Below are 27,643 nucleotides of genomic sequence, written 5' to 3' on the forward strand. Positions count from 1 at the left end.
CTCTTTACTATGACCTGAACATGCATTTTTCCAGTTTATATGGGGATAGTTAAAATCACCCATTACCACTACATTTTTGTTTTTGTTGGCCTCTCTAATTTCTTTTTCCATCTCAGAATCCTCTTGTGCACTTTGGTCAGGGGGATGATAATATATTCCTAATATTAAACTGTCCATCACACCTGGTATTGATATCCACAGTGATTCTGTAGGGGAACCAGCTCCCCTTGCATTGTCTATTTTATGTGACACTATGTTTTCTTTTATGTAAAGGGCAACTCCACCCCCAATGCGCCCTGTCCTATCCTTCCTATAGAGCCTGTAGCCTGGTATAATAGCATCCCACTGGTTCTCCTCATTCCACCATGTCTCTGTAATGCCCACTATATCAAAGTCCTACTTCAAAACTCTGTACTCCAGCTCCCCCATTTTAGGTTGAAGGCTTCTACTATTAGCATAGAGACACCTGTATATCCTGTCTCTGTCCTTAACCTGGGATTTATGTGCTTTACCCTCAAGTATTTTGTAGACACTATTCCTTGTCACAGGCACATTGCTATGTTCCTTGCTTGCATGTGGTTGATTTAGAAAAACCTCCCTCTCTGTCTGCATCCCCATAGATACTGTATTTCGAACCAAAGTCACCTCAGCTCCTGTTGGCTTTCCCCCAGGGCTCAGTTTAAAAGCTGTTCTGCCACCTTTTTAATGTTGAGCACCAGCAGCCTGGTTCCTCTTTGGTTAAGATGAAGCCCGTCCCTTTTGTACAGGCCTGCCTTATCCCAAAAGGTTCCCCAGTTCCTGACAAATCTGAAACCCTCTGCCTTACACCACCTTTTCATCCACGCATTGAGACCCTGTATCTCCGCTTGCCTAGCTCGCCCTGCGCGTGGAACAGGTAGCATTTCTGAGAATGCCACCTTGGGGGTCCTGGACTTCAACCTGTTACCTAGCAGCCTAAATTTAGCTTCCAGAACCTCCCGGCTACATTTTCCAATGTCGTTGGTGCCAATATGGACCAAAACTGCTGACTCCACCCCAGCACTGTCTAAAAGCTTATCTAGATGAAGCGTGACATCCGCAACCTTCGTACCAGGCAGGCAAGTCACCATGCGGTCATCACGCCTCTCACAAACCCAACTCTCTACATTTCTAATGATCGAATCACCCACAACGAGGAGCCCCCCACCTCCCTGAGGGGTATCCTCAGTGCGAGATGATATCTGATCACCAGCTAAGGAAGGGATCCCATCTAAGGGAGCATCTTCCCCCACCTCAGACTGGCACCCTCTGTCCCCCAGACTTTCATTCTCCATGACATCTGAAGAGATGTCACCTTGGGAGTGGGATCCGGCTGTTAGGTCCCTGAAAGCCTCGTCTGTCACCCTCTCTGCCTCTTTCAGCTTCTCCAGGTCTGCCACCTTGGCTTCAAGAGAACGCACACATTTCTTGAGTGCCAGGAGTTCATTGCAGCGAGGGCACACCCACGACTTCTGTCCTAATGGCAGATAGTCATCCATGTGACACTCAGTGCAAAACACTGGAAAGCCCCCATCCCCCTGCTGGCTTCCTGCCTTCATATCTGATTTTGTTTAGATATTTAAATATTAAACTTTTAGTCAGTGCCCCCTGGAGCTATCTGTACCTACTATCCCTCAAGAAATGTCCTCATTAATTTAAAATAAGGTTTCAGAGACTGAACTAAAGACTGACTGACTTACCTCAGCAGCCCCACCTCTCAGCTGCCCAGGACAAAGAGGAACAAGAGATGGCCTCTGTTAACCCCTGTTAAGCCCCACCTCTCAGCAGCTTCAGAAGCCTCAGCTCACAGCCGCCTTACAAGGAGAAAAAGAGATAACCCCTGCAAACCCCACAGCTATGGTGGCCAATCAAAATTGGTTTCAATTCCTGTGCGGATGTTGCTGCGATGTTCTGCAATTCTCAGTTTAAGACAACACAAAGTTTTTCCAATATAAATCATATCACATGGGCATATGATGATATATATGCAAAAAAATTTTTGATCGAGTTCTCTTTGTTGTTTTGTTTTATGTTGTATACCGCCCAGAACCCCCTGGGGGTGGGCGGTATATAAATTTAATTATAAATAAATAAATTTTTAAAAGAGTAGGAAACAACAATGGCCAACTGACGGAGCCAATACTGTTGAAGAAGGGTGTAAAACAAGGATGTCTGTTAGCCCCCTTCTTATTTAATTTTTTCATAAATGACTGTGTGTGGGAGACCCTAGTTTTTTCCCTCCAGTCCTTGAAGGGAGACAGACCTCAATTCTCTTATATGCTCACAATATGGCTGTTATGTCGATTACAAAAATAGGAACGAAACAAATGCTCTCTAGACTAGCAATGTATTGTAACACCAATAAACTAAAAATTAATGGCAGCAAGACAAAAATAGTTGTTTTTGGAAGCAGGAACAAGAAACATAACTAGAAAATAGAGGAGCAGCCAGTGGAGCAAACCTCCCTATATAAATACTTAGACTTAATCTTCCAGGATTCTTTATCATGGTGGGCCCAAATAAGTGAACAAATTTCCAGAGCAACTCAGATTTTTCTATGGTAAAGAAGGCCTACTGATTCCCCCAATTATTAAAGTATTTCAGAGTAAAGTTCTGTCGCAAGTATGGGGCAGAAATTTGGGGTTGGAACATCGCCACAGTAGGAAAATTGGAATCGGTCCAAAATATTTTTCTGAGGAAAATTCTTGGCCTACCGCCCTCCACCCCTGCCCCACTGCTTCGTGTGGAAGTTGGGCTACCCTCTATCAGATCCAGAATACACGTAAGAATACTTTTGTACCTCAAAAGCTTGGCCGTCCTAAAGTCCAATCAATTAGTGAATCTGAGTTATAGATACATGATGAGAACAAATAGGTGGGAGGATCAAATTTCTCCAATTCTAGTTTTCTATGAAATTCCTGACCTGGAAACAATTCGATCATGGGATGCTAGTAAAATTCATGAGTGGCTGTATAGTAAAGATGCTCTATTAGACAACAATGCAGTTGCCCCATGAAATACTCCCTATGGTTCTCTCGAGTTAAAAAGAACAAATGTTATGCCCAGTATCTTACAAATCTCAAGGACGCAAACCTAAAAAAATAATTCACATCCCTGAGATTTCAGTCGTTTAAATCAGAATATTTACTGGGGAGATACGCCAGAACACCAAGAGTTACGAGTGTGCACATTTAGTTTAAAGCAGTGTGAGGACATAATACACACTCTACTGCCCTTTTTATGCTGTTATCTGCACCAAATATATCAATGACATCCTAATAGGCCTGATAGGCAATGTGGAGGAGAAGGTTTGCTTTCTTATGGCTGATGTTTTTCCTGAGGTTACAACTAAAGTAGCAACTTTTATGTTTCTAGCAGCAAAAATTAGAGAAAACTTAACCAAAGCTCCAATTTTAAAAGCTATGTTGTAATGTAGGTGGCCAAATCCCCTCATAGTTTCAACTTGACTTTGTCTTAATTATATAATTAAATATATTGTTATTTTGTTGCTGTATTTCAATGCCATACAATTATTCTATTTGTATTTTTCAAGCTTATATAACAGCCTCTTTTTGGATTTTAATGCTTTGTATAAATCTCATATTGAGTTTTAATTCTTATGTAAACTCTCGGGAGTTGGGCTAGGGTTGAAGTCTTATGTATGCGTGTATGGCCTATGGCTAATAAACGTGAATTTGATTTGAGTACAGCCAGTGGCAGCTTGTACCAAAATTACAGAGTTTCAGGGCAAGTTTGCAGTACTCAACTGCAGAAAGCTTTCTTCTACTGTTTTCTCAAAGCAAACTGCCACCTCAAATTGTAACTAGCCCTGCAGGGAAAAAAATAGTTACCCCTATTTTCTCAGGAAGGAAAGAATCACCATGGAAGAGGAGATGGGGAAGGGTGCTATTTTCCTACCCAGAGTAAAGGTGCATGAGCCTGTCTCCTCCTGGAGCAGCAGTGGCGTAGGAGGTTAAGAGCTCGTGTATCTAATCTGGAGGAACCGGGTTTGATTCCCCGCTCTGCCGCCTGAGCTGTGGAGGCTTATCTGGGGAATTCAGAGTAGCCTGTGCACTCCCATACATGCCAGCTGGGTGACCTTGGGCTAGTCACAGCTTCGTGGAGCTCTCTCAGCCCCACCTACCTCACAGGGTGTTTGTTGTGAGGGGGGAAGGGCAAGGAGATTGTCAGCCCCTTTGAGTCTCCTGCAGGAGAGAAAGGGGGAATATAAATCCAAACTCTTCTTCTTCTTCTTCTATTTGCAAAACTAGTATCCTGCCTTTCTGCCCTTACAAGAGCCAGTGAGGCAGCCAACAATAAGACTCAAGTGCTAAAGTCACATTTTAAAACCAAACCAACCACCCTCCCAAACACACAACCATTAAAACAATTTCAAAGAGAGAGCAGCAGTGGCATAGTAGTTAAGAGCAGGTGCACTCTAATCTGGAGAACCGGGGTTGATACCCCACTCCTCCACCTGAGTGGCAGAGGTTACCTGGTGAACCAATTAGCTTGTGCACAACAACACACACCTTGGGCTAGTCACAGTCCATCGGAGCTCTCTCAGCCCCACCCACCTCACAGGGTGTTTGTTTTTGGGGGGGGGGGAAGAAAGGAGATTGTAAGCCCCTTTGAGTCTCCTTACAGGAGAGAAAGGGGGGGATATAAATCCAGCTTCCTCCTCTTCTTCTACTAAAATATATACACAGCTTAAAAACACCGGGGAGGCGGATCATTGAGGGAATGCCAAACAAAACACGTGCAGGTGAAGGCCAGCAGAAGGGGGCAGAAGAAGCGAATGTCCCTAGCTGGAGGGTGGCTGGGTGGGGCCCTGAGTGAGAAGGCCAGCTCCTGGCTTGCCCCCCAGCCCATCTCAGGAGACGGGGGCAGCTGGAAGAAGAGTTTGGATTTATATCCCCCCTTTCTCTCCTGTAGGAGACTCAAAGGGGCTTACAATCTCCTTGCCCTTCCCCCCTCACAACAAACACCCTGTGAGGTGGGTGGGCTGGGAGAGCTCTGAAAAACTGTTGTTACCGCTGCTGCTCGGGTAACAATAGTGATTTCAGTTCAGCAACGTAATGAGGCGCTGGCGTTCTCCAAAGCAAAAGGATTTTATTAGGAGGTAATGGTCAGAGCTCGGGCAGGAGAATCACACCTTGCAAACAAGCGCAAGAACTTTTATTCACAAACATCAAAGGGGCAAGGGGCAGGTAGAAAGGGGAGGTCAGGGGGCAAGTCCCTTACCAAACACCAATAAGAAAACAACAATATCAAAAGAAGATACAATTACAATTCTTAAATGGGATTATGAAATCCCGCTGTCAAACGTAGTCCCGCGAGATCTTGCAATGGTGCTGAAAGGAAAGCTGATAAAGTCCATTCAGAAAATCCAGGCGGGCTCGTTGCTACACCCAGCTATCTTCTTTATCAGATGGCTGTTTCCTTCAGTTATGTCCTGAGGTTCCCGCGCCTCGTCTCTGCAACAAAGAGGAGTTTAAATTGTCCAACGGTGGTCCCTGCACGTCTTCCAACGGCTGGGGATCTCTGGGTGCTGCCATCAGATTTGATTTGCAAATCCAAAGGGGGTCTTTGTCTTTTTGCCCAGGGGAGTCCGTCCGTCCTCCTGGGCTAAGGAGTCGGCTGGGTGTTGGTCTAAACTGCATTCCAGAGCCAACTTCCTTGTCCCTTAATATCAGCCTCTACAGGCTGCTGCTTTTACTGACAAACACAAATCTTAAAATAACATTTTGAAACTTAAACTTTAGGGAACACAGTACAATACAAACACATGAGAATATCCTAAAGTAACAATAACAAAACCTTAAGCTAACGGGGGAACCTAGTCAAACTGCCTAAACAGCAGGCAAATCCTAAATCCAACTCTAAAGGGGCTTTTATTACATCCTAAACAAGAGGGAAACCATAGAACGTTGGCACAATCATACATATACGCTCTTTATGATCCTCGTGGAGGCTTCTGAACTACACCAGTCTCTGCATCTTGACATGGAACCAGTGTAGTCAGGCAATCTGACTCAGGAAAATATTTTGTTTATTTTCCTGGGCGGTAACACTTGACTAGCCCAAGTTCACCCAGCTGGCGTGTGTGGGAGTGCACAAGCTAATCTGAATTCCCCAGATAAGCCTCCACAACTCAAGCGGCAGAGCTGGGAATCAAACCCGGTTCCTCCAGATTAGAATGCACCTGCTCCTAACCTCCTCCGCCACTGTTGCTCCGAACCAGAGCTCCTCCGCCAGGCCAGCTTGGGAAGGGGAAGCCAATACGCCGGGCATGTGCTCCGGGGGGAGAGGGGGTTCTCTTGGACAAGTCAAGGCCGGCCGGGACCCCGATGTTTGTGGAGGGAGGGTCGCTGCTGCCCGGGGTTTTGGGCTGGCGGCACTTTCTAAGACACTCCTCCTCCTGAAACGCCCCTCAAAGCAGCCACTCAAAAGCTGACCGCCCGCCCCGTGGTGACTGGTGCCACCGTCGGCAACGCATGTCGCGGGAGCGCTGCTGCAGCCACGCGCGGCTTCCTGATCCGATCCCGCCCCTTTAAGGCGGGCCTTTCATAGCGCCGCCCTGGCGGGGAGGAGGGGGCGGAGCGTGCGCCGCTCCATCGACTGGCGTTCATTCGGGAGCTGGAATTGTATCGGCGCCTTTTTACGGACGGACTCCCCTGGGCAAAAAAAGACGACGGCGGGCAAAAGACGTGCGTGCACGCGTTGGCGTCATCGCGCACGGGGGCGTACGTGACACGTCGGCGCAGACGGAGCCGGATGTTTCAAGATGGCGCTCCTCAGACTGGCGGGGGGCTCCGTCGCTGTCCGTGGGCGCTGCTGAGGGGGCCGCGCGGGGCTGACAGGTGACCGCCGAGGTCGGGAGGGCGGACTCTCCGCCACTGCGCGGGGAAGCCGCCCCCGTCCCCTCCCTTTTTTCCGTGGGCCGGGCGGCGGGCCTGGCCTGGCCTGGCCTGGCCTGGCCTGGCCTGCGGGCGCTGGAGATGCCGGGCTTCGGCCCAGGACGCTCGCTGGGCCCTCGTCCAGCCACCGTGCCGGGGAAAAGCTGGGCCCGGTGGCTTCCTGTGGTGGGGAGAGGCCGCAGCGCTCGGGCTGGCGAAACGCGTCGGGGCTGGGACTTCCGTGCTCGGCGGCTGAAACCCCTTCGAGCGGCGTGGATGAGGCCCCGGGAACGTAGCGCGGGGCTGCCCGACGGCTCCGGCGAGGATGCCGGGATTTCTGAGAAGCTGACCTCTGTGCACAGTCAGGTGTTGCCGAAGAAACGCCCTTCCCGACCACGGGGATGTGTGGGGTGCCATCTTCCCCGGGTGCCACCCATTTAGTCAGTGGGGTGGCGATTTTGCGCCCCACTTACCTTAGCTGGCAGCGGCGGTCCCGGGCAGACTGGCGAGGCCGGGACCACCGCTTCTGGCTAAGGTAAGTGGGGTGTGTGGGGGCACCCAGAGCAGGTGTTGCCCCCGGCACCATTTTCCCCCTGGTACACCCCAGGTGCCCATTTAATAGAGGCTTGTGGGTGGAAAGGCATCGTTGAAGCTTTTAGTGCCAACCAAGTATGTAAGATCCTACTAAGACTCTACTAAAAGGGCACAACGTTCCCCACCCCAACACAGTTGGTCACCTAGGTCAGGTTTCTTTATGGTTCAGTTTTCTGAAAAGCAAAGGCGTTGAGTTCTTGAAGCCAGAAGCTGTTTTCGTCGTTTTGTCAGGCTGCCAAGAGGAAAGAGAAAGCGTTGGCCTGGATTGTCCAGGATTACTTAATTGGAAAATACTGGCTTGTCTGGTTCAAAACTGGTCACTTGGCAACCTGAAATAGAAGAGCAGCCACACTTGTTCAAGCCAACATGCAGTCTGGTTCAGCATCCTGCTGCAAAGTTTGCAGGCAGAGCACTGAGGCCAAGATGTCATTCAGGCCAACATATCACTCTTGCGCTCAACATCCTAAACCCAAAGCTGCCCACTGGCTCTAATTAGGGTCAGCCAAAGCTTTGGAGGTTACTTGTGGGGGATGGGGAGAAAAACATCTTCCAGGATCATGGAGGTTCCATCAAATCACCTTGTTATGCTAAGCCGGGCTTCTTTTTGTCAGTCCTGGATGTTTCTGCCTGTTAATCTTGTTGGGTTACTTTAAATTTTGGTATTACTTGAGAAAGAGAAAAGCCCCCCCCCCCCCCCCCATGCTTGGCTTTGTAAATCTCCATCATATTTTCCCCTTGGTTGTCATTTCTCAAAATTAAAAGTTGTCACATATTTTAAGTTTTTATTTGAAAGAAGGGGCTCTAGTCACTTAACTGTTTTAGTAGTTTTTTCTGTACATTTTCCAGGAGAATTGGGGGAGGGGTGTTTTTAGGCATGCGGCTCCCTTTCCCCTGATATTTCTGGGCCTTTACATATCCAGTAACAGCCTGTTCTGAATGGCTGGCTCTCTTTCAGGTTGTTTTGACACTGGGATCAAGTGGAAGGGATTAAGCCTTTCTGTTGTAACCTTTGCTCTGTAAATGATCAGAAGGGCTTGGATTTGGCTACCATCAAAAATGGAATGAGCCCTTTTGGGATGGGGTGGTATATAAACACACACACATACACACATAAAAATGCCAGGCTGAACGGAGCCCATGGTGTAAGGCAATACTTCTAGTGATCATTTGTGTTTGGGGGTCTTGTGCAAGCAGCAGCATGACAGAATGAGTAAACTTTTCTCTCAGAGATGAAAAAGCCTTTTGTTGGTTTAACTAGTATGGCTGTTTTGCTCTCAGTGCCTGTTAGGAAATGACAAATGCCTTTTCGTATAATTGTGCAAATGCCTGGCTCACCCTTCTTGTGAATGGCCAGTCTCTTAGTCTGTGTCTCTCTTTCTTTTGCAGTGTGTGGGAAGGCAAGCACTGCCTGCAGCCACTGGTTTTTGACTTCTTGCCCGTTGATCATGCAGCGTCCACCACAAGCAGTGCCCACAGGGGCAGGTTGCCCACCACCTCTAGCAGCACCACAGAACATATATTGGCGAAATGGCCCCTTTGGCAGACGGGCAAATGCACAAGCCTTGTTGGCAGCTGGTCCAGTTCAGCCTGTGACGGACCCATTTGCTTTTGGCAGGCAAGCACCAAAATGCTCTCTGGTGAGCAATGTACCAAGAGGCAATCCATCAGCTCCTCAAGGTTTTTCTCCAGTGACATTTCCTCCACCAGCTGCTGTTTGTCCTCCCTGCTTGCGTCCTGGAGACAGTTCTCATGAACTGCAGCCTTCGTTACCAGCACCCATCTCTCAGTCTGGATCAAATGGCACATTTTCGGCTGTTGTGGCCCCTGTGTCCTCAGTACCTGCACATATTGCAAATAATAGCACTGAAATGCATCCAAATCTAGAACATAACGGACGCAATCCTTTAGGGCAGTCTCATCCAGTGGGAATCACATTGGAAAATTCTGTTGGTGGGCACCAGGGTTTGCCCTCTGTGCCAGATAGACCTCTAAGTGAGCAAGAGGTTAGCAGAAACCCACCCAACCCATCCTTGCCAGCCTTCACTTTTGCTCAGCAAATTGGGACTCAGTGGAAGCCTGCCCAAGATAACTTGCAGCCCCAAGGCCAGACTTGTTCTCCCTACCCAGAGCCACCATCCCAAAATGCATTCTATCATGTTACTCAGTCTGCCTCTAGGATTTCCCAACCAAGTCCACATACTGTTCCCCAACAGAGCTCTCCGCAGCATTCTGTTGTCCAAAATGCCATGCAGGTACCACTGATGTTTGATGCATCTGCCATGATATGTACTCAAAGCAGTACGCAAAATACCACTTGGCAGAGTACAGGAGTGGCCAATCCTTGGCCGGGACAGTTTCCTCAAGAACACTTTTATTTGCAACCACTTGAATCAAGCTGTGATGCCGGTCGTCCCACCATTCAGGAAAACAACCCCTCAGTCCAATTCCAAGATGCTTATGAAGCAGGAAGTGGGCATTATGCAGCTGATGTGGATTCAGGGATGATTTCCATGTTTTTCAAAGGAGATGAGGCTGAAAATGAAGAGATACTTTCATCAGAAAAAAACAGTGAGGCTACCAACGTTGACTTTGAGACTTTTCAGCAGGCTGTAGGACATACATATTACCAACCACTGCATGCACAGCAGATCTTGGCAGCTGCTTTTCCTCAGTCACACAACCTTAATATTTCAACTGAGACTGTTCAAAAGGGGATGGATGTCCAGCATTCACCCAGAGTGACATGTCAGCCACATGACATCCAGGGCAGTAAAAACATGGCCTATGTCAGTGAAGTCAAAGCTGGCCCTCCAAAAGTTCAGGGCCATGTTGGTTCACAGTATGAAAATGTTGAAAATCTGGAGTATATTCAGAATCAAGAAGTTTTGCCAAGTGAGGCACAAACCCAGAACGGCTCATCACCAGGTGCAGCTTCTGATTCCTGCAGATATGCCTCACTGGCACCGCTGCATCCAAACAACAGCATTGCTATCCATGCAGAAGGAGGACCAAACCTAGAAGCACCCGACTCAGTGCCTCCCCCTGTCCGCCCTGAGAGCAGCTCTTCCAGCTACAGCAATCGGAGTCACAGGAGTCTGCCTAGTTCCACACGGCCGCGAGAGCTGGGCACCTTCATTCAGCAAGAAAGTGGGAAGCCTGCTGAGGATTCTGCAGCAGGTTTCTTCAAGCAAGTTGATTCCTCTCCTTTGGAGGGAGATTCAAGTGAACAAAACCAGGGTACACGTTTCCATAGCAGTCTTCCTCAGATGCCAACACCGAGTCCCCCCAAACCAATGGGAGTGTTTCAGACTAGTGCAAATAGTTCGTTTGAACCAGTCAGGTCTCATGGGTTTGGAGTAAAACCCCTAGAGGTAGACGAGGCCAAGATGATGGTTGAGTTGAGGGAGAATTGCCCAAACCCAAAGAATACCAAGAAGAGTGCAGCCATACCTGTCATCTCCCCGGGTAACCTTGAACAGCCACCTGACAACTTGGAAACCATTTTCATGTCCCCTGAGACCCATCCTTTGCCTCTGACAATTGCAGGTGATGCTGGAAATGGGCTGTGGCCCCTTGTTGGGTCTGAAATGGAAAATACACAGTCAGTTCCTGAGAAAAAACCACCAAGCAGAGCTCAGGGGATCACGAAAAAATGTGAAAGCCCAGCCACAACACTGTGGGCACCCAATGAGTTGCCCAACTTTGGGGGGAATGTGCTTCTTGCTCCAGCTGCCCCTGCAGTGTATGTACCAGCCAAGCAGACAGTCCAGGTGGTTCAGCCACCTGATGAAGGGTTGGCTGGTGAGCAGCCTAGTAAGCCAGGGCTGGTTCTCCCAACATCACAGTCTGGAAATACATCTTCTGAAAACCTGGAAAATCCTCCTAAAACCAGTGATTTTGAGGCCCTCCCCTCCCAAGCAAGCTCAGGCTATGCCAGCCTCCTTTCTTCCCCACCTACCGAGGCTCTGCAAAACCAGCCTGTTTTGATTGCCCAGCCAAATCAAAGTTGCAGCTTGACACAGCCGGTTAACTTCTGCCTTGTGAATCAGTTGAGCAGGAATGAAAATAATTACTTAGCAAAGGATCCTAGAATTAGTAGCAAGCCTTTGCTTGCTGTACACAGTAGCAGCAACCCTTCTGGAGATAATGCACCAGTATTTATCTCACAGACCAGTCCTGTTTCTGCTTCAAACAATCCTAATTTATTAAAAGACCCTCCCAGTTCCTCTGAAATGACTTCAAATAAATCTGCAAACTTTCTAGAGCAGTCTGCCTTTCAAGTTCCACTCAACTTGACTTCAGAAGGTCAGCAGGCAGCCAGTTTCGAAGGGGTGCCTCCTGAGTTCACGAATAAGGCTGGCATGAACCCTTCTTGTTCCAGTGGCAATGCAAGTTTGGCATCAGCTTCTGCAGCAGGCACCACAGTTCCTCCTAACAGCAATCCTACAAGATCTCAGAATGGTTCCAAAGGTCAGGAGCCCACCAGAGCTCTTGATTTTACAGTAGCAAAGACCCTGGAGCAGGGCAACTTGGCCAGCTGTACCCAAGTGCAAACTCAGCTGCTTTTTGGTGGCCCGGGGAAGCCTCAGCCAGCCTGTCTTGCTAGGCAAGTGGAGCCTCAGGTAGATAGCCAGCTGCATTTCTATACACAGGTAATGCAAGGTGTACAGTCTCCAGCACCCTTGCAGCAGCAAATACAGACTGCTACAGCATTGCAAGTGTTGCCCTCTAGGCATTCTTCAGTTCCTCCAGAAAGTAGTCCTGCGCAGGCAGCTACCAACAGGTCTTGCCTGGCAGGTGCTGTAGAAGAAAGTTCAGCACATCTCTCCACAAGCCATGATCAGGTTTTTGCTAATAACAGGCAGGCTACATTGGCCCAGCCTTTGAGTGCTGCAGCTACGACCAGCCTGCCCTCTGCCTTGACATCGATTGGCAGCAGTCAGCCAACTGGGGCCCGCTCTGATCAAGACCAGCAGCACCCTCCACCTTCTCAGACTGTGCCTGGCCCACCAGCAAACCCTTACTATTACTATAGACATTCTTACGATTCCTATCCATCTCAGTATCAACAACCTTATCCTCCCACCAATCCTAGGACATCACAAATGTACTACCAGGTAGGATTGTGTTTGCTCTCCATTTTTTTCATAGCCATTTTTCTTTGTGGTGTGAACACTTTCCTTGATTTCAGATGAGAGCGGGTGGGCAGGGTGGGATTGGGGGCAGAGAATATTCTAATTCCGTGAAAGAAGTTTTTCTTCATGTTTGGGGTATGTGAAATTGCTGTGTTTGGTGCTTGGGGAAGTCTTCCAATGTACTGTTGGTTTGGCTCAAAACACTTCTCAGATACAGGCCTCTGACAGGGTCGAGGCACTTCTTGGAGGCCGCTGCTTGGCCTCTGCACCAGCCAGCCACTGGACTAGCTAGATGCTTGGAGTGGTTCAGTGCGGCCCTTCTTACAGATGTACGTTAGCTGCTGTTTTATGGATCCCTTTTGTTGTAATGTTCTTCTCTGCTTTGGACATCCTGTAATTTGGATTATGTGCTCGCATGTTTGGAATGATATTGGAAGTAGTTTACTTTTCTTTGGTGTGGTTTGAATTCATTTCAGCACTCTGTAATTAATAAATCTACCTCTGTCCACCAATTAAAGAAGTTGCAGTTAACAAACTGATGAATAGATTGGAGTTTAAATTGGCATATTTTCAAAACCGCAGTATTGGTGTGTTTCAAATAATTTATAATTCAGCATACTAAAACTGTCAACTATTTTCAAGAGGAATGACTGTGTACAGGCTAATGTACCAGAATCAAAATGGTTTTGCCCCTCCCCCATCTCCTTAATTTTCAAACCTTTAAAATTAAGTTACTCATCTGAAGTTTTTGGCTTAATCTCTGATTATACCATTTTTCCTTTAAGAAAAAATATAATGAAAGAGATTTTTGTTTTTAGAGTGCAGACTTTAATGACTGTAATTACTTATCACTAAAATAAGTGTATTTAAACTATATATTGATCCCTTTAGAATTTTTTTATACATATTAAAATATGCTTCAGTTGTGGCCACTTTCCAAGGCTGCAGCTTCCTGGTAAAAGTTTCAGAGTTGACATTTTGCTGAGGTTCCATGCCAAGTTTGCTTTAACTTTGGATGTGCTTGTACATTCAGAAGGAAACTCAGGACCAGCAGTATTTATTTCAGGATCTTAAGTATTTATTGTGGACAGGCGTGTGTATGATGAGGTGTAGAGGGCATACAGTGGGCCCTGGTTGTTTAAAGTATGGTGTTCCTTGTGGGAATTTCTGCAGTCGCTTTGGGTGAGCATTATTCCTAATTAATCCAAATCTGAAAATATGCTAGCACTTGAGCCTGATGCATTCAAAATCCATTTCTCCTAGGAGGATGCCTATGGTCAGTATGATCGGGCTTTCTGGCAGTACGACAGCACAGACTACAGAGATCCCGGAAGCTATCGATACACGGAACCCGAACGGCCCAGTTCCAGAGCCAGCCACACCTCAGACAGGCCGTCTTCCAGGTGTGCAGTTCAAAATTTTTCTGCAGGGCAGTTGGTGGACTTGCAACTTGATGTTCTGTTCAAAGGACATAGAGAGAGCAGTTCCCCACCTCCACTGATTTTTCAAATAAATAACTGAGATGCAAGAAATTGTATCTAAAGTACATTCAGATATCCACACACGGGCTTGGATCTAATGGAGCAGAATTCTGGTTTGGAGCAGAAAAGGGGAGGCAAGGAAGTTGTTCTCTTCAGGCAGGGATAATTTTATCCATCTGTAGAGATGCCACATTGGATCCAAATCATGTCCCTTGCTGTGGTTAAGGTTCCCGTCCCATGAAAGAAAAACAGTAATGCTCATAGTGTGTAGGGTTTACTGTCGTTGAGGAAGGGAGTGACTATTGGGGACTGTGGAGGAGGGGCAAGTTGTTCTGTTGGGCAGAATTGTGGGAACCTTCAGCAGATCTCAGTTTCAAGTCTGAGAACAATTCCTGCACTTTTAGTAACAGCAGCAAAAATCATCATCTGTCCTGTCTTCTAAGAAACAACCAGTTCACAGTTTCAAGTGAATTTAACCTCCCATTGTGTGTGTTAGTGGTGTACACATTTGCATTTTTTCTAGTTGAAAAAATCAATTTCTTTCTTAAGCAGCAGTGGCGTAGGAGGTTAAGAGCTCGTGTATCTAATCTGGAGGAACCGGGTTTGATTCCCCGCTCTGCCGCCTGAGCTGTGGAGGCTTATCTGGGGAATTCAGATTAGCCTGTACACTCCCACACATGCCAGCTGGGTGACCTTGGGCTAGTCACAGCTTCGTGGAGCTCTCTCAGCCCCACCTACCTCACAGGGTGTTTGTTGTGAGGGGGGAAGGGCAAGGAGATTGTAAGCCCCTTTGAGTCTCCTGCAGGAGAGAAAAGGGGGATATAAATCCAAACTCTTCTTCTTCTTCTTCTTTTAGACAGGGGTATTCGGATGACTATTATAACCCCAAAGGTGGATGGAGCAATTACTATGCTGAATATTATGCAAATCCATATGATTATGAAGGTAGGAGATACCGACAGACTTTCATCCTCCATCAGAAGACATTCAGATAAAAAGATGAAGTGACCAGTAATCAGTTCCTAGAGTATGTGCCTGCTTAATTCCAACCATCTCTTGTTGGATTAATTTCTGACTAACAGGTGGAAATCTGGGTCACCATGTTACTACTTGGCCCAGGTTATGACCCTAGAAACTGCAAGGTTTGCCAGCAGGTGTTAGAATGGCAATTCCCAAAGCCTGGAAAAACTAGTCCAGCACCCTTAATGACGTGGGATGATATTTCAGTTATAAAGGGATTTAATTCATTGTGTATAAGAAAGAAGACATGTAGTATTGCTGTGAGGAAATAGAGCTCACCATGAATGTTCAGGAATGACAAGAGAAAGTTGTAGCTTTGAGCTGAAATGGGGCAGTTGTGTTAACACTCTGAGGCTGCTTCCTGAGGCCTGTTCTCCCCATTGCCCGGTCACTTCAGCCTTCATGGCTCTTCAGATGCTCCTGAGTTGAAAAGACCTTGAATCTTCACTGCAGAGGCGAACTTGATTACAACTGCAGCTGTCTCAAGGCTGCACATCTGGTGCACCCAAAATTTTGTTTTGACATTGATTTTGACCCCCCATAGGGTATTAGTGGATGCTTCACTCACTGCAGTTCTGACTGCCACACAGAACTTGCAGGATGTCCAATTCTTCTCCCCCTCCCAATTCAAGATCCAGGCCGCTGGAGCCGTTACCGATCAGCGTATGACGCCAGACTCAGAGACTCTAGGAGCTACGACCAGAGACTCTGGTATGACTCGGAGCAGAATCCCTACCCAAAGAGAGAGGCATATCCATATGAAAACAGGTGTGTAAACATCACACATGGTGGCATTAGTTAATATCTGTTGAAACGTGAGATTTTTGAAAGACTGCAGAATACAGCTTCCTGACATAGCCTTTTGAGCAGTGACCCCCTAAGCTGAGGAGGTTTCTGTCCCTTGAGGGCCAGTTTCCCCATCTCCCTTCTTTTGGTGGAGAGCTGTGACAAGTTGTTGTGTCTTTTCTGGTTCTCTTTACCTGGCAGTTTTGGGGGTTGATATAGTTCCATAGTTTATCTTCTGCTTTGTTTATTTCTGTCATTTCTGACTGGCCCAGTGAAATGGCTGAATGGAAGTAGATGCTGAGGTTGGGGTCCTTCTGAGTGTGCGAGCGTGCCTGATGGCTCTCTGTGTTCTCCCTGCCTGCTAGTCATGAAGACCACTGGCGCTATGACCCTCGTTTTGCTGGCAGTTTTGAGGATGACCTGGAGCCCCGCAGGGACCCCTATGGGGATGAGTTAGACCGGCGCAGTATCCACAGTGAGCACTCAGGACACAGCCTCCGCAGCTCTCACAGCCGCCAGAGCAGTTTCAGCTCTCGCTCCCAACAAGTAAGAATGCATTGTGATCTCGGGGGGGGGGGGGGGCAACAACTTGTGCTACATTAATGCTTCTTAGGTTGCCTGCTCTTGTAAGTGGTAAGTAAGACCCGCATATCCCCTGGCACAGCATTTTGTCTCAGGCAGTGGCTCACCAGATGCCTCCGGAAGGTCTAGAATGCAAGGTATGGAGACTAAAATTGGGGTGTTGTGGGTTTTCCGGGCTGTACAACCGTGTCCCAGTAGCATTTTCTCCTAACGTTTCGCCGGCATCTGTGGCTGGCATCTTCAGAGGATCAGATTAAAATGGTTTTGCTCCTCCTCCCACAGCGATATCTGAGCAGAGATATCATGACCATAACCTTTGATGGATATATTCCCATAAATTTCGCTAATCTCATTTTTAAGCCATCTGAACAGGAGGCCCCGTCTTGTGGCTTGAAACCTTAGCATTTTGTGGAATGTTCCTCTCTTGCAAATAGAACAAGATACCTTGCTCAACAGCTGCCTGTGTGTGTGCTTCGTTGTCTCATGCAGTGGGGCCAGCAGTTGGAGCCAGGCAGCCTTTGCGCTCCGTCTCACCCGGTCCCCCTTTCCTTATTGCAGCCTTGTCCTACACAACTTTTGTGCATGTACTTTATTTCTGATAGCCACCAGGGCCTGTCTTCTCCCCTTGGAGTCTAGCCCAAGCCTTGCGGGCCTGTGTGGAGATGCTGGCTGAGTCCTTGTGCCGCCCCTCTCCTCGCTGCTGTTCTCTGTATTAACACTACACTTGTGTTTCTTCTCTAGAGCCAGCTGTATCGAAGCAACCATGACCTGACCGCCAGTGCCTATGAAGCTGCTCACCAGCCAGCCTCGCTCCATGCAGAGTATTCCTATGGGGGGTACAGCAGTTTTGATAGCCAGGCACCTTTTGCAGATTATGGCTACCCAGCCAAATCTGCTTGGCCAGCAGCTGAACAAGGTACTGCTTAGAATATTTTAGAGTTGACTTCTGGTCCTGAGGGTGGGCCACTTTGTGCTTTTGTCCCGCTCCTCCTTCCAGGGGCTCCATGTGCTGAGCTGAGCAGGGGATTTCAGGCTTTCTCCCGTTCAGGCAGCTTGTAGCTCTGTGCCTGCTGGGCTCCAGCAGTTCAGTTGCATCATATGCCTCTGAGTGGAGTCAGGACGTTCCTTCTCCAGAATCTGCATAAGCATAATTGGCTCAGAGAACTGAAGTCTAGAAAAGTGTTAGTGGAAGTGCGAGGTCACACTTGTGAATTTGATTCTTCAGCACAGTTAGACGAAGATACAAGGTAATGCAAGACAGGTGAAAATATGGAGGGAGGCCATTTTGCAGCCTTACTTTCATTTGGGTGGTAGGCAGACATGCTAAGCAAAGCCATTAGCTGCCTTGTGCCTCTGGTTTGTCTGTGGCGCAGAGCTCTGGATGGTGAGCAGACATTGCACAGTAGTTGGACTTTGACCTGGCTTTGTATCGTGTTTCCCCCCTGTAGTCCCTTCAAGACCTCTGACACCTGAGAAGTTTTCTGTGCCTCATGTATGTGCACGTTTTGGCCCTGGAGGCTACCTAATGAAGGTGTTACCAAACCTGCCCTCAGAGGGACAGCCTGCTTTGGTTGAGATTAGCAGCTTAGAGGTAAGTGAGAAACAGGAATGTGTTACCTGAACATGCAGTTTCCAGCACTAAACAGTGTATCCTTCTTTTGCCAGCTGTAGACACTCAGATTTCAAACACACATCCCTTCCCGCCCAAGCTTTCAGACATGTAAAGTGAGCACATCATAAATGGAAGTTATAGCAAGGCATGGGTGGAGCCCTTGATACAAGATTTGGAGAGCTGTGATTTAAGGGGCATTGGCTGCCCAGTTCCAAAGGAGTCTCATCTGGGGGCTATGCTGATTTGTGCCACCAGTTGCTTGTGTGAGAAGACTGCACTTCGAGTTGATATGCAGGGAGCTTTCCTATTTCAGAAGACTCCCAGAAACAAGTTCAGTGCTGAATGTGATGGTCTCATTGGTCAGGAGTGTCATGTGGCCTTCCAATTTTACTGTGTTGTTTTGATTGAGTGGCTAGCTTCTGTAAGCCCTTGGAGGAAGGTGAAATGGAAATGCTTCAGTCATATAAGCAAATCATAGAATCATAGAGTTGAAAGAGACCCCAAGGGCCATCAAGTCCAACCCCCAGCAATGCAGAAACACACCATCAAAGGACCCCTGACATAAGTTCATCCAGCCTCTGTTTAGAAACCTTCAAAGAAGGAGACTCCACAACTCTCTGAGGCAGTGAATTCTGCTGTCAGACAACCCTGTTGGTCAGGAAGTTCTTCCTAATGTTTACATGGAATCTCTTCACTGCTGCCTGTAAGATACATTACTAGGTTCCTAGTCTCTATGAAGCGGCAGAGAAACAAACTTGCTCCCTCTTCAACATGGCATCACTTCAAATATTTAAACATAGCTATCATGTTCCCCCTTAACCTTTGCTTCTCCAGACTAAACATCCCCAACTCCCTAAGCCTCTCTTTGTAGGTCATGGGCTTCAGACCTTTTACCATTTTGGTTGCCCTCTTCTGGACCCATTCCAGCTTGTCAGTATCCTTGAATTGCAGTGCCCAGAACTGTACACAGTATTCCAGGTCTAACCAATGCAGAATAGAGAGATACAATTATATCCCTCAATCTTGACACTGTACTCCTATTGATTCAGCCCAAAATCTCATTGGCTTTCTTGGCCTCTGCATCACACTGCTGACTTGTATTTAGTTTATGGTCTACTAAGACTCCCAGATCCCTTTCACATGTAGCGTAGTCAAACCAGGTGTCACCTATCCTATATCTGTGCATTTCATTTTTTTCTGCCTAAGTTTAGTATCTTATATTTATCTCTGCTGAAATTATTTTTGATAGTTTTGGCCCAGCTGTCTAATCTGTCCAGGTAATTTTGAATTCTGACTCTGTCCTCTCGGGTAGTAGCTACCCCTCCTAATTTGGTGTCATCTTCAAATTTGATTAGCATTCCCTCTATTCCATCATCCAAGTCGTTGATAAAAATATCATCATCCAAGCCGTTGATAAACAATATCAACAATAACAATACAATACAAAAACGTTATTGGCATAATACAGATGGACACAGGTAAAAAGGACAAGATTTAGGGAGGTTTATGGTTGCCATCTATATCTAGTTGTAATGTCGAAAACTCCAGTTCTTTTACAGAAGCCGTTTGGTAGCACAGCATAAACATTGTCATAGAGATAATATTTTGGGTGTTGATTTCGTTATGACAAGGAGAATTATGATTAGAAGAATAGACCAATGTACACTAGGTTCTAGGTTTTACATATTCCATAAGGGTTCCTCCACTGGACAGCATATTTACTGAAAGGAGTTTAACCTTTCTTGCGTCCATGATAATATGATATCATGGCCCGTTGTTGGGGGGCGCAGGCACCGGTTGCTCCCCCTCCAGAAGTGGCGGCGGCGGCGGCAGCTGTGGCGGACCCTGGCAATCCCGCTCTGCCGCCTCGGCACAGGCCAAGAGGAGTTCCATGATGTGCCGTAGGAAGTGTATCTCCTGCCGCATCTCATCTCGCTCCCGCCACCAGGCCACCACGCCTTGCTCAGGGGCCCACGCCCCTGCGTGGACCTGGACCCTCGACCACTCACTTTGCCTTGCTTGGAGTCCCTCTCCGAGGTAAATGTAATGCAAGTCCATGGGGTTTAAGTGAGACCAGTGGACTCCATGCAACCCAACCTCCTTGGCCCCCCAGCACGGCCACCGAGAGGGAGCCCAAGAGTAGGGCGATCCCATGCTCTCCTCACCGCTGGTGCTTTGTGCGGCACCCAAGTGAGGATCGTGTCAGTTGGGGATGGGAGCATCCTTCTCATCTCCTAAGTCCGGGTCACGGGGCATCTCGTCCTTGTCTAGAACTTGCCCCGTTCCCTCATCAGGTTCGCCAGCCGGGGACCCGCCTGTGGCTCCATCCTTGCCGGCCATGGATCGGAGTGCGGGTCAAACAAACTGGGAGATCCTGCTTAATGTCAGACTCTCGAACGTGGAAATAATAGAGACCGTAGGAAAGTCCAAAAGCAGTTTATTCCAGGTGATGCGAAGAGTAACAAAGTAAAGCAGGATCTGAGCTAGAGAGCTCAGATCCAGGACTTATATCTTTTAATCCCCCCCTTTTCGCGCCACACCAAATGTTCATTATAGTTTCTACTACAAAGGACCTGGGAACCTTTCACACCTCTTTGAAGATGGGCTGGCGCCAGGAAATTGCTAACAGGAGATTGCTAGGAAGCGAAGGGGAAAACAGGAAAACAATTGCAAACCACACACAGCAAGACATGAAGATACTGACAGGCATGGTCCTGACAATCGGGACCCCATACAGGAGTTGCTGCAGGACTTTGGCTCGTAATACCTTTAGGGCTGAGGGAATGTGTTTCTGCCCTTTAGAATAGAAAAAGTTGCACCTTACCCTGCTTATAGCTTGGGGTGTAGCCCTACATAACATTTCTGTCTTGTAGACCCACTTGGTGTTGGACTGTAGATGGATCCCTAGATATTTGAAGACTTTAACCTGTTCAATGGGAACTCCATGTATAGACCATCTGTATACTTTGTATTTGTTGGAGAAAACCACGATTTTGGTTTTCATGCTGTTCATACTTAATCTATTGTTTGTGCAGTAATTCGCACATTTTGATGCTCAGCTGATTAAGACCCTGCTCTGGATTCTTAAGAGTGGGATTGCGTCGTCTTGCCTATAACAAGATGGGAATAGCAATGTACTTACCACAAAGGGGCTGGAGGAGTTCAGTGCTTTTAAAGCTGGATCCAAATAATTCAAGAACAGGTTAAATAGTGTAGGGGCAAGGATACAGCCTAGTTTTACACCAGTTGTAATTGTAGTTTTTTGGGTGTGAGCTCACCCAGGTGTTGCATCTCACTTGACAATAGGCTTTATGGTGTAGTAATCTTATCAGGGTGAGTAATCTTTTTTCCACACCCAGGATTTCAAGTTTTTGCCAGAGCCTATTCCTGTCAACTGAATCGAATGCTCCCTTGAGATCGAGGAAGGCAGTATACAGTTTGGAGTGTCCTTTCCTTATATATTTAGATTTAAAAAATCAAATGTGCCATGTATTTCTCCCATCTGTAGTTTGACGAGGTGAGTGATCTGTCTTGCAATTCTGAAGGCAAATGAGGAAAAATAGGCTTGCAGGAGCTCTCTTGGGGCTTCCTTTAGCCGCCACCATCACACGTATTTTTGGATTCTCTGGCAGCATCTCCTAGCCTTGCATTAAAAGTTTTTCCCCTCATCCCTTTTTCTCATCTTCTTCCCCAAATTGTATGTTGAATCCAGTCAATTGTCGTTTAAATTTGTTCTGTAGTGTATCATGTAATTGTCAGATCTGCGTACATGCAGATGACCTTCACAGGAGTCAGGCAAAGAGAAAAATGGGCTTTGAAAGGGCTTAATTATTTGTCATGTGAAAGTAAGAGAATCATGGCATGAGTGAGTAGAGTGATGGAATGCACCGTGTGTTTTCAAGCAGAATCGACTCACTTTCATGCCTCACTCTGTTTCATTGACGGGCAACTCCTGGAATGTAGAGCCAGCATGATGGCAAGTCTGCTTCCCATCAAGACCCATTGGGTTTGTGTGGCCAGCAAAATATGCAGTGTTAGGGCATGTGAATTATTTTTTTTACTTCCAGGTGACCCTGCAGCATTCTTCAGAACAAGAGGAGATGAGAGCATTTCCTGGCCCTCTAACCAAGTATGTTCAGTAAATTTTAAGAGCCTGTTTTTCATGGCATTGGGGGTCACTCTGGGTTCCTGTGCACATATCTGATGTGGGAGGGGCCATGAGTTGGGGACAGTGGGCACATACATGGCACACTGAGAGTTCAGTCCCTGCTACCTTTAGTTAATTTGGGGGGAAAGTGGGAAAAACATACCCCCCCCAGCCCCCATTCAAGTCCAGCTCCAAATTTCAGCTGTCACCAAGTAGAGCTGTCACCTCTGTTGGAGCAGCAGAAATTAATGATTTACAAATAACCACAATTCAAGCCCAAGACATTAGAAAACTAACAGAAACAATGTTGTTGGCATTGTGTAGTTAGTTTTCTGTCTGGAGGATCTGTCCCTTTGTGGTGGGGTAAATGTTTCCCAGTTTGTGTCAGCCTAACATAACTGCTTCACTGTTGTGCTTCTTTGCATGAGTCTTTCTTGTGAAAAAAAAGTAATGTGACATCTTTCAACTTAATGTGTTGGTTTGGCTACAACAGAAAAGCTTGCCATCACCCCAATCCATTGATTTTTGAAAACTATTTTTATGTCCCTGGAAATCATAAGTCGTGAGCTGTTGCGGAGAAAGTTGTTCAGCCACTCTGTGTTTTCTATCAAAAAAGCAACTGGGATGGCATTTGTGCCAGAGACTTTGCTTGAGGGCCGCAGTTGCCTTTGCCAGAGGCCCTATAGAGCCCTTGCCCGTCAGAGGAGGCAGCATTCGCTGGAGATGCCAGTGGTCCATTCTGTAATCGGAGCAGGCGTGACACTTGGAGGCCTGTCTTGTGATCAGGTGCTTCCGTTTTCAGTGGTGACCAATGCTATTTAATGCCCTCTCATCTGTTCTGTCTTGACTGTTCTGTAATTTTGATATTGTTACCAAAATTACAGTCGCACCATTCTCATATAATCTATAATAGTACAAATATTGTGAAAGATTAACCAGTTGAAGCAGAAAATAGGAGAGGAGCAGACCGATCCCCCCTCCTGTATTACAGGAATTAAGCCACCTCTTCCTGCCACATTGTTCAGGAGGGTGCAGCCAGCACAAGGCAGGCAGTGGCACCTGGGCCAAGCAAGAATCCAGAATTTCTGAAGGGCAAAATAACTGATGCCTTCTGCCGAGCTGACTCTACAGCTTCCTTTTCTTTTCTTTTATGGTATGATTGTGTTTGTGGGAGGAGGCTGTTCTTGTTGACTGTGATCATAGCTTTGGTCATTAGTACCTGCATTCTAATTCTTGGTATCACTGCTGCCTTCTCATTGTCTTCCAGAGATGACACTCACAAAGTAGACGTTATTAATTTTGCTCAAAACAAAGCTATGCGGTGCTGTCAGAATGAAGCGCTAATCGACAGGGAGTCTGCACGGCTGCTCTGGGACTTCATTGTTCTTCTGTGCAGGCAGAACGGGGTATGTATTCTTGACTTTCTTATAAACCTTGTGAAATCCCTCCTCATCACCTGCAGCTCCAGCTCTGTTTCCTTCAGCTTTTCAGTAGCAGGTTGTTGATTAGAATATATGCATGATGTGAGAGCCATAATGATCCCAGTGGTCTCCATGGTTGACCCTTAACAGAGCTGTTGCAAGAATGAGTTCAGCAAGGAGATACCCCACTCCTTGAGCCTTTCCACAGTGCTTAGGGTGGATTAACAAATGTACACTTAAGCAATTATAAAATAGTTAAAACACATACATTAAAATATGTCACATTAAAATATTGTCACTGTCAGCTGCCAGAGATATTCATTAATTGTTTCCCCTAAAGACACATCAAATTAATTCCACTTTGTATCTTTTACAGAAGGAAAGGGTAGATAGGAGGGCACATACATGGCACACTGAGAATGTGGGGTATGGGGTGTTTGCTTATGAACTGTAAGCTGCATTGGTCTTGTCATTGGCATGTTATTCCAGAGTGAGGCACCTAGTGACCTTAGCTGGGACATGGGCTCATATGGGAAAAGGCAGTCTGTTAGCTAGATATGCGGTTTGCAGTTGCACAATTTAGAAAAGCGGGGGTGGCGATTTCTGCCCTGGGAAAGCATCTCTTTTTGACAGTAACATTTAAGTTAAAAGAGCTGCCTGGCTTTTGAGACTTGGGGAAATGCCATGTTTGAGACTTGAAAATTAAAACCATCAAGAGACTTCTTTGGGGCAAATTCTCACACATGGAAATGGAACAACAGTGGTGAATTTTAAGTATTTGCAAACATCCAACTCTGGGGGCCTGGACAAGTCAAGGAACTTGCTGCCTAAAAAAGGAGGGTGCAGTGCAGCATTCCTCCTCTGGTATCACATTTACTTGTCAACCAACCAGTGTGTCAAAACACACTTAACATGAGGACTGGAAAGGGCTGGTCTGTTATAGTAGTTAGAATGTCAGAGTAGGGGCTGGATTTGTCTGTCTACAGACAGAAATAGACTTTGTCCTGTAGATATCAAAAGACATTTTACAGTAACCAGCACCTTGTTGATGCCCTGTAACAAATTCTGTACCTACAAGCTTCCTAAAGCTATTTTCAAGGGCAACCCTGCCTATAATGCATTACAGTCATCTTGCCTGGAGGTTTCAGTGGATCATGAATGATAAAAGGAAGGTTACATCACACACATGATGGAGAGCTGAATTTAATATATTTAGACCAAATGGTCACACATGTTTCAGTGATTGTTTGCAAAGGAATAAAATGTTCTTCAGCCATTCTATATGATTCTGTGACAGAAAGTTGCTAATTCAAGGGCAGGGCCTGCTGATAGATGCTGCTCTCCAAAGGTTGCTGCCTGTAGTTTGTTTTTCCAAGGCATCCTTTCATTTGATGGGGATCATAGCTGCTCAGAACACCATTTTCCCAGTGGTGGGATTCTAATAATTTAACAACCCATTTAACAACCTCCCACCGTTTGCCACTTACCAGCTGCAGAGGAACTTTTTGTGGGGGTGGGGGTGTCTAGCTAATAGACAGTAGGGCCTTGCCGCTGCTGGTCTAAAATCCCCCTTGCTCCCCTGGGAGAGGGGGAGACAGGGCTTTTAGTGCCTCAGAGCAGCTGGGTGGAGGGACACCAGCAGCTCCAAGGCTCCTAGAGAGCTTCCACTTTTAACAACTAGTTCATGGAAGCTCAACCATAAGGTCAGGTACCGATTCTACTGAACCAGTGCAAACCGGCTGAATCCCTCCACTGCATTTCCCCCCTCCAACAGTCAAGGTTCCTCTTGTGTTTCAGGATGTCGTGCTAGCAAGCCACTTACATGACCAAATGCTTCTCTTGATTTTATTTATAGACAGTGGTAGGCACAGATATTGCAGAGTTACTACTGCAGGATCATAAAACTGTGTGGCTCCCTGGGAAATCACCCAATGAGGCGAATTTGATTGACTTCACAAATGAAGCTGTGGAGCAGGTGGAAGAAGAGTCCGGGGAGGCTCAGCTGTCTTTCCTCACAGACAGTCTCATTGCCACGATCGACAGCCTTGAGAAGGAGACAGAGCGATTCAGGGAGCTTCTGCTTTATGGTCGTAAGAAGGTGAACAGCAACTCTGGACTTCTTTCTTGGTGTATTTTGGTTTCTTGTTTTAGGACAAGCCTTTTCTCACCTTGCTCTGATGAAGCCATCCAGTAAGATCCTGATTCAAAGTTCTAGATATCTTGACCCCACTTTCTAGTGTGACCACAAAATGGAACTCATGATGACCAGTGGTGGTAGGAATTCTCAGTGACTGGGGGGGGGGGGGGGGCCACTGGGGTCAAGTTGTAGATTTGCCCTCAATCCCAGCGCTGTTCTCCAGGGATGCCTTCCAGTTCATTGAATAGTTGCCCTTCACTCCTTAAGGGAAAATGTAACTGTGTTGTTCATGTGGTCATATTTCAGTGAAGATGAACATGGGGTGGCCCGAGTGACAAGGAGTTGATCCCATGGGGATCCCATGGCACAGCGTCAAAGCACACCCCATTCCCACAAGACCTTTGCCGCTTGCATGCCCCCTTCTTTGCATAGCTTCAACTTCCACCAGTGTGGGGTGTTTGCTTATGAACTGTAAGCTGCATTGGTCTTGTCATTGGTATATTTAACCTCCAGAATCATGCCACCCTAGCACCGGGAGTGTGAGGGGGAGGTCGCCCCTTGCACTGGTCCATGTTTGATGGGGTGGAGGTGTGGTCCAGCAGCAGAACACAGGCTTTGCTTTTGGAACAGAACCAGTTCAATCCTTGGCCCTCTTGCAGAGGTTGTTCCCCTGGGGTTAGCCGTTCAGCTCGTGCAAGTCCAGGATCTTGCATGATCAGAAAGTGGCTTGCACCAGAAAGGTACTTTGCAAGTGGAAGAAAAGCCTCATTGGGGTTAGAGAACTCTTTCCCTCTTCCTTGGAAACATGCGTGTCTTTAGGGGGATCTGCAGTCACCACTCTTCCTGCCCCTTCTCCCACCAGAGCTTTTCTCTTGTTTTGGAGATGAAACAATCTGTGCCTAGGGTATTGTGCAGTTTCTGGGCTGTATGGCAGTGTTCTAGTTTCTCTGATCCTCTGAAGATGCCAGCCACAGATGCAGGCAAAACATCAGGAGAAAATGTTACTGGAACACGGCTATACAGCCCAGAAACCCCACAACACCCCAGTGATTCTGGCCGTCAAAGCCTTCGGCAATACAATCTGTACCTACTCAGCTCAGACTCTGGATGGGTTTCTTGCTTTCCATATCTGTCTTGGCACTAGCTGGGCAGTTGTTGTTCCACGTGGCCCATTGACCCCCTCCCTTCTCAGAATCAAATCCTGGGACTGGGAGGTGTTGACCCTTGTGGTGGTGAGAGGTCATTTGAGGTGATCAGCAGTCCTTTGTGTAATGCATTGCACTGTCTTCCATCCTGCCATTCATAGCTGACTTGACTGTTGTGCTCCTTTCTGTATTAAAAGGATGCTCTGGAATCTGCCATGAAGCATGGGCTGTGGGGTCATGCTTTGTTACTTGCCAGTAAAATGGACAGCAGAACCCATGCAAGAGTGATGACCAGGTAAGAAAAGACTTTGCTCACCTTATTTCAACCAACGGTTGATGCCAGGTTTAACTGTACTTCATACCTCTGATGAGAAGGACACTGGCCTGAGTGTCCTCTTTGTGCTACAGTGAAGATGCTGCAGGTGACCTCCGTTGAAGGATTCTTGATTTGGTTTCCAGTCTGGCACTTAGCCCTGTCTTGGGTGTTCTTCTTTTGCCAGGTTTGCCAACAGTCTTCCTGCTAATGATCCCCTGCAGACAGTTTACCAGCTCATGTCTGGGAGGATGCCTGCTGCTTCCACAGTGAGTCCAAACACAGGACAGCTTCTGAGCCTCTCTGCAGGCCCAGAAACAGTTTCAGATTAAATTAAGAGCTGTTCTTCTGCA

At 47.1% G+C, this 27,643-nt stretch overlaps 1 protein-coding gene across 3 annotated transcripts in view; it reads left to right on the plus strand.

Annotated features, from left to right (window-relative positions):
• The first annotated feature begins 6,574 nt into the window (after positions 1–6,574).
• Positions 6,575–27,643, plus strand: part of SEC16A (SEC16 homolog A, endoplasmic reticulum export factor) — a 49,861-nt gene continuing 28,792 nt past the window's right edge. Inside the window, exons 1-13 of one of the 3 annotated variants that reach the window (XM_048512222.1) lie at positions 6,575–6,881; positions 8,898–12,628; positions 13,910–14,049; positions 14,984–15,072; positions 15,780–15,915; positions 16,299–16,479; positions 17,257–17,431; positions 17,964–18,106; positions 22,195–22,256; positions 23,542–23,680; positions 25,551–25,793; positions 27,175–27,272; positions 27,478–27,559. In XM_048512222.1, the coding sequence (XP_048368179.1) occupies positions 8,957–12,628; positions 13,910–14,049; positions 14,984–15,072; positions 15,780–15,915; positions 16,299–16,479; positions 17,257–17,431; positions 17,964–18,106; positions 22,195–22,256; positions 23,542–23,680; positions 25,551–25,793; positions 27,175–27,272; positions 27,478–27,559 (5,160 nt within the window). In that variant the 5' untranslated portion in view covers positions 6,575–6,881; positions 8,898–8,956. The remainder of the gene's footprint in view (positions 6,882–8,897; positions 12,629–13,909; positions 14,050–14,983; positions 15,073–15,779; positions 15,916–16,298; positions 16,480–17,256; positions 17,432–17,963; positions 18,107–22,194; positions 22,257–23,541; positions 23,681–25,550; positions 25,794–27,174; positions 27,273–27,477; positions 27,560–27,643) is intronic. The other 2 variants (XM_048512221.1, XM_048512223.1) reach the window with 2 other exon arrangements.

The sequence above is a fragment of the Sphaerodactylus townsendi genome, linkage group LG12, assembly GCF_021028975.2.
Source record: "Sphaerodactylus townsendi isolate TG3544 linkage group LG12, MPM_Stown_v2.3, whole genome shotgun sequence".
Classification (NCBI taxonomy): domain Eukaryota; kingdom Metazoa; phylum Chordata; class Lepidosauria; order Squamata; family Sphaerodactylidae; genus Sphaerodactylus; species Sphaerodactylus townsendi.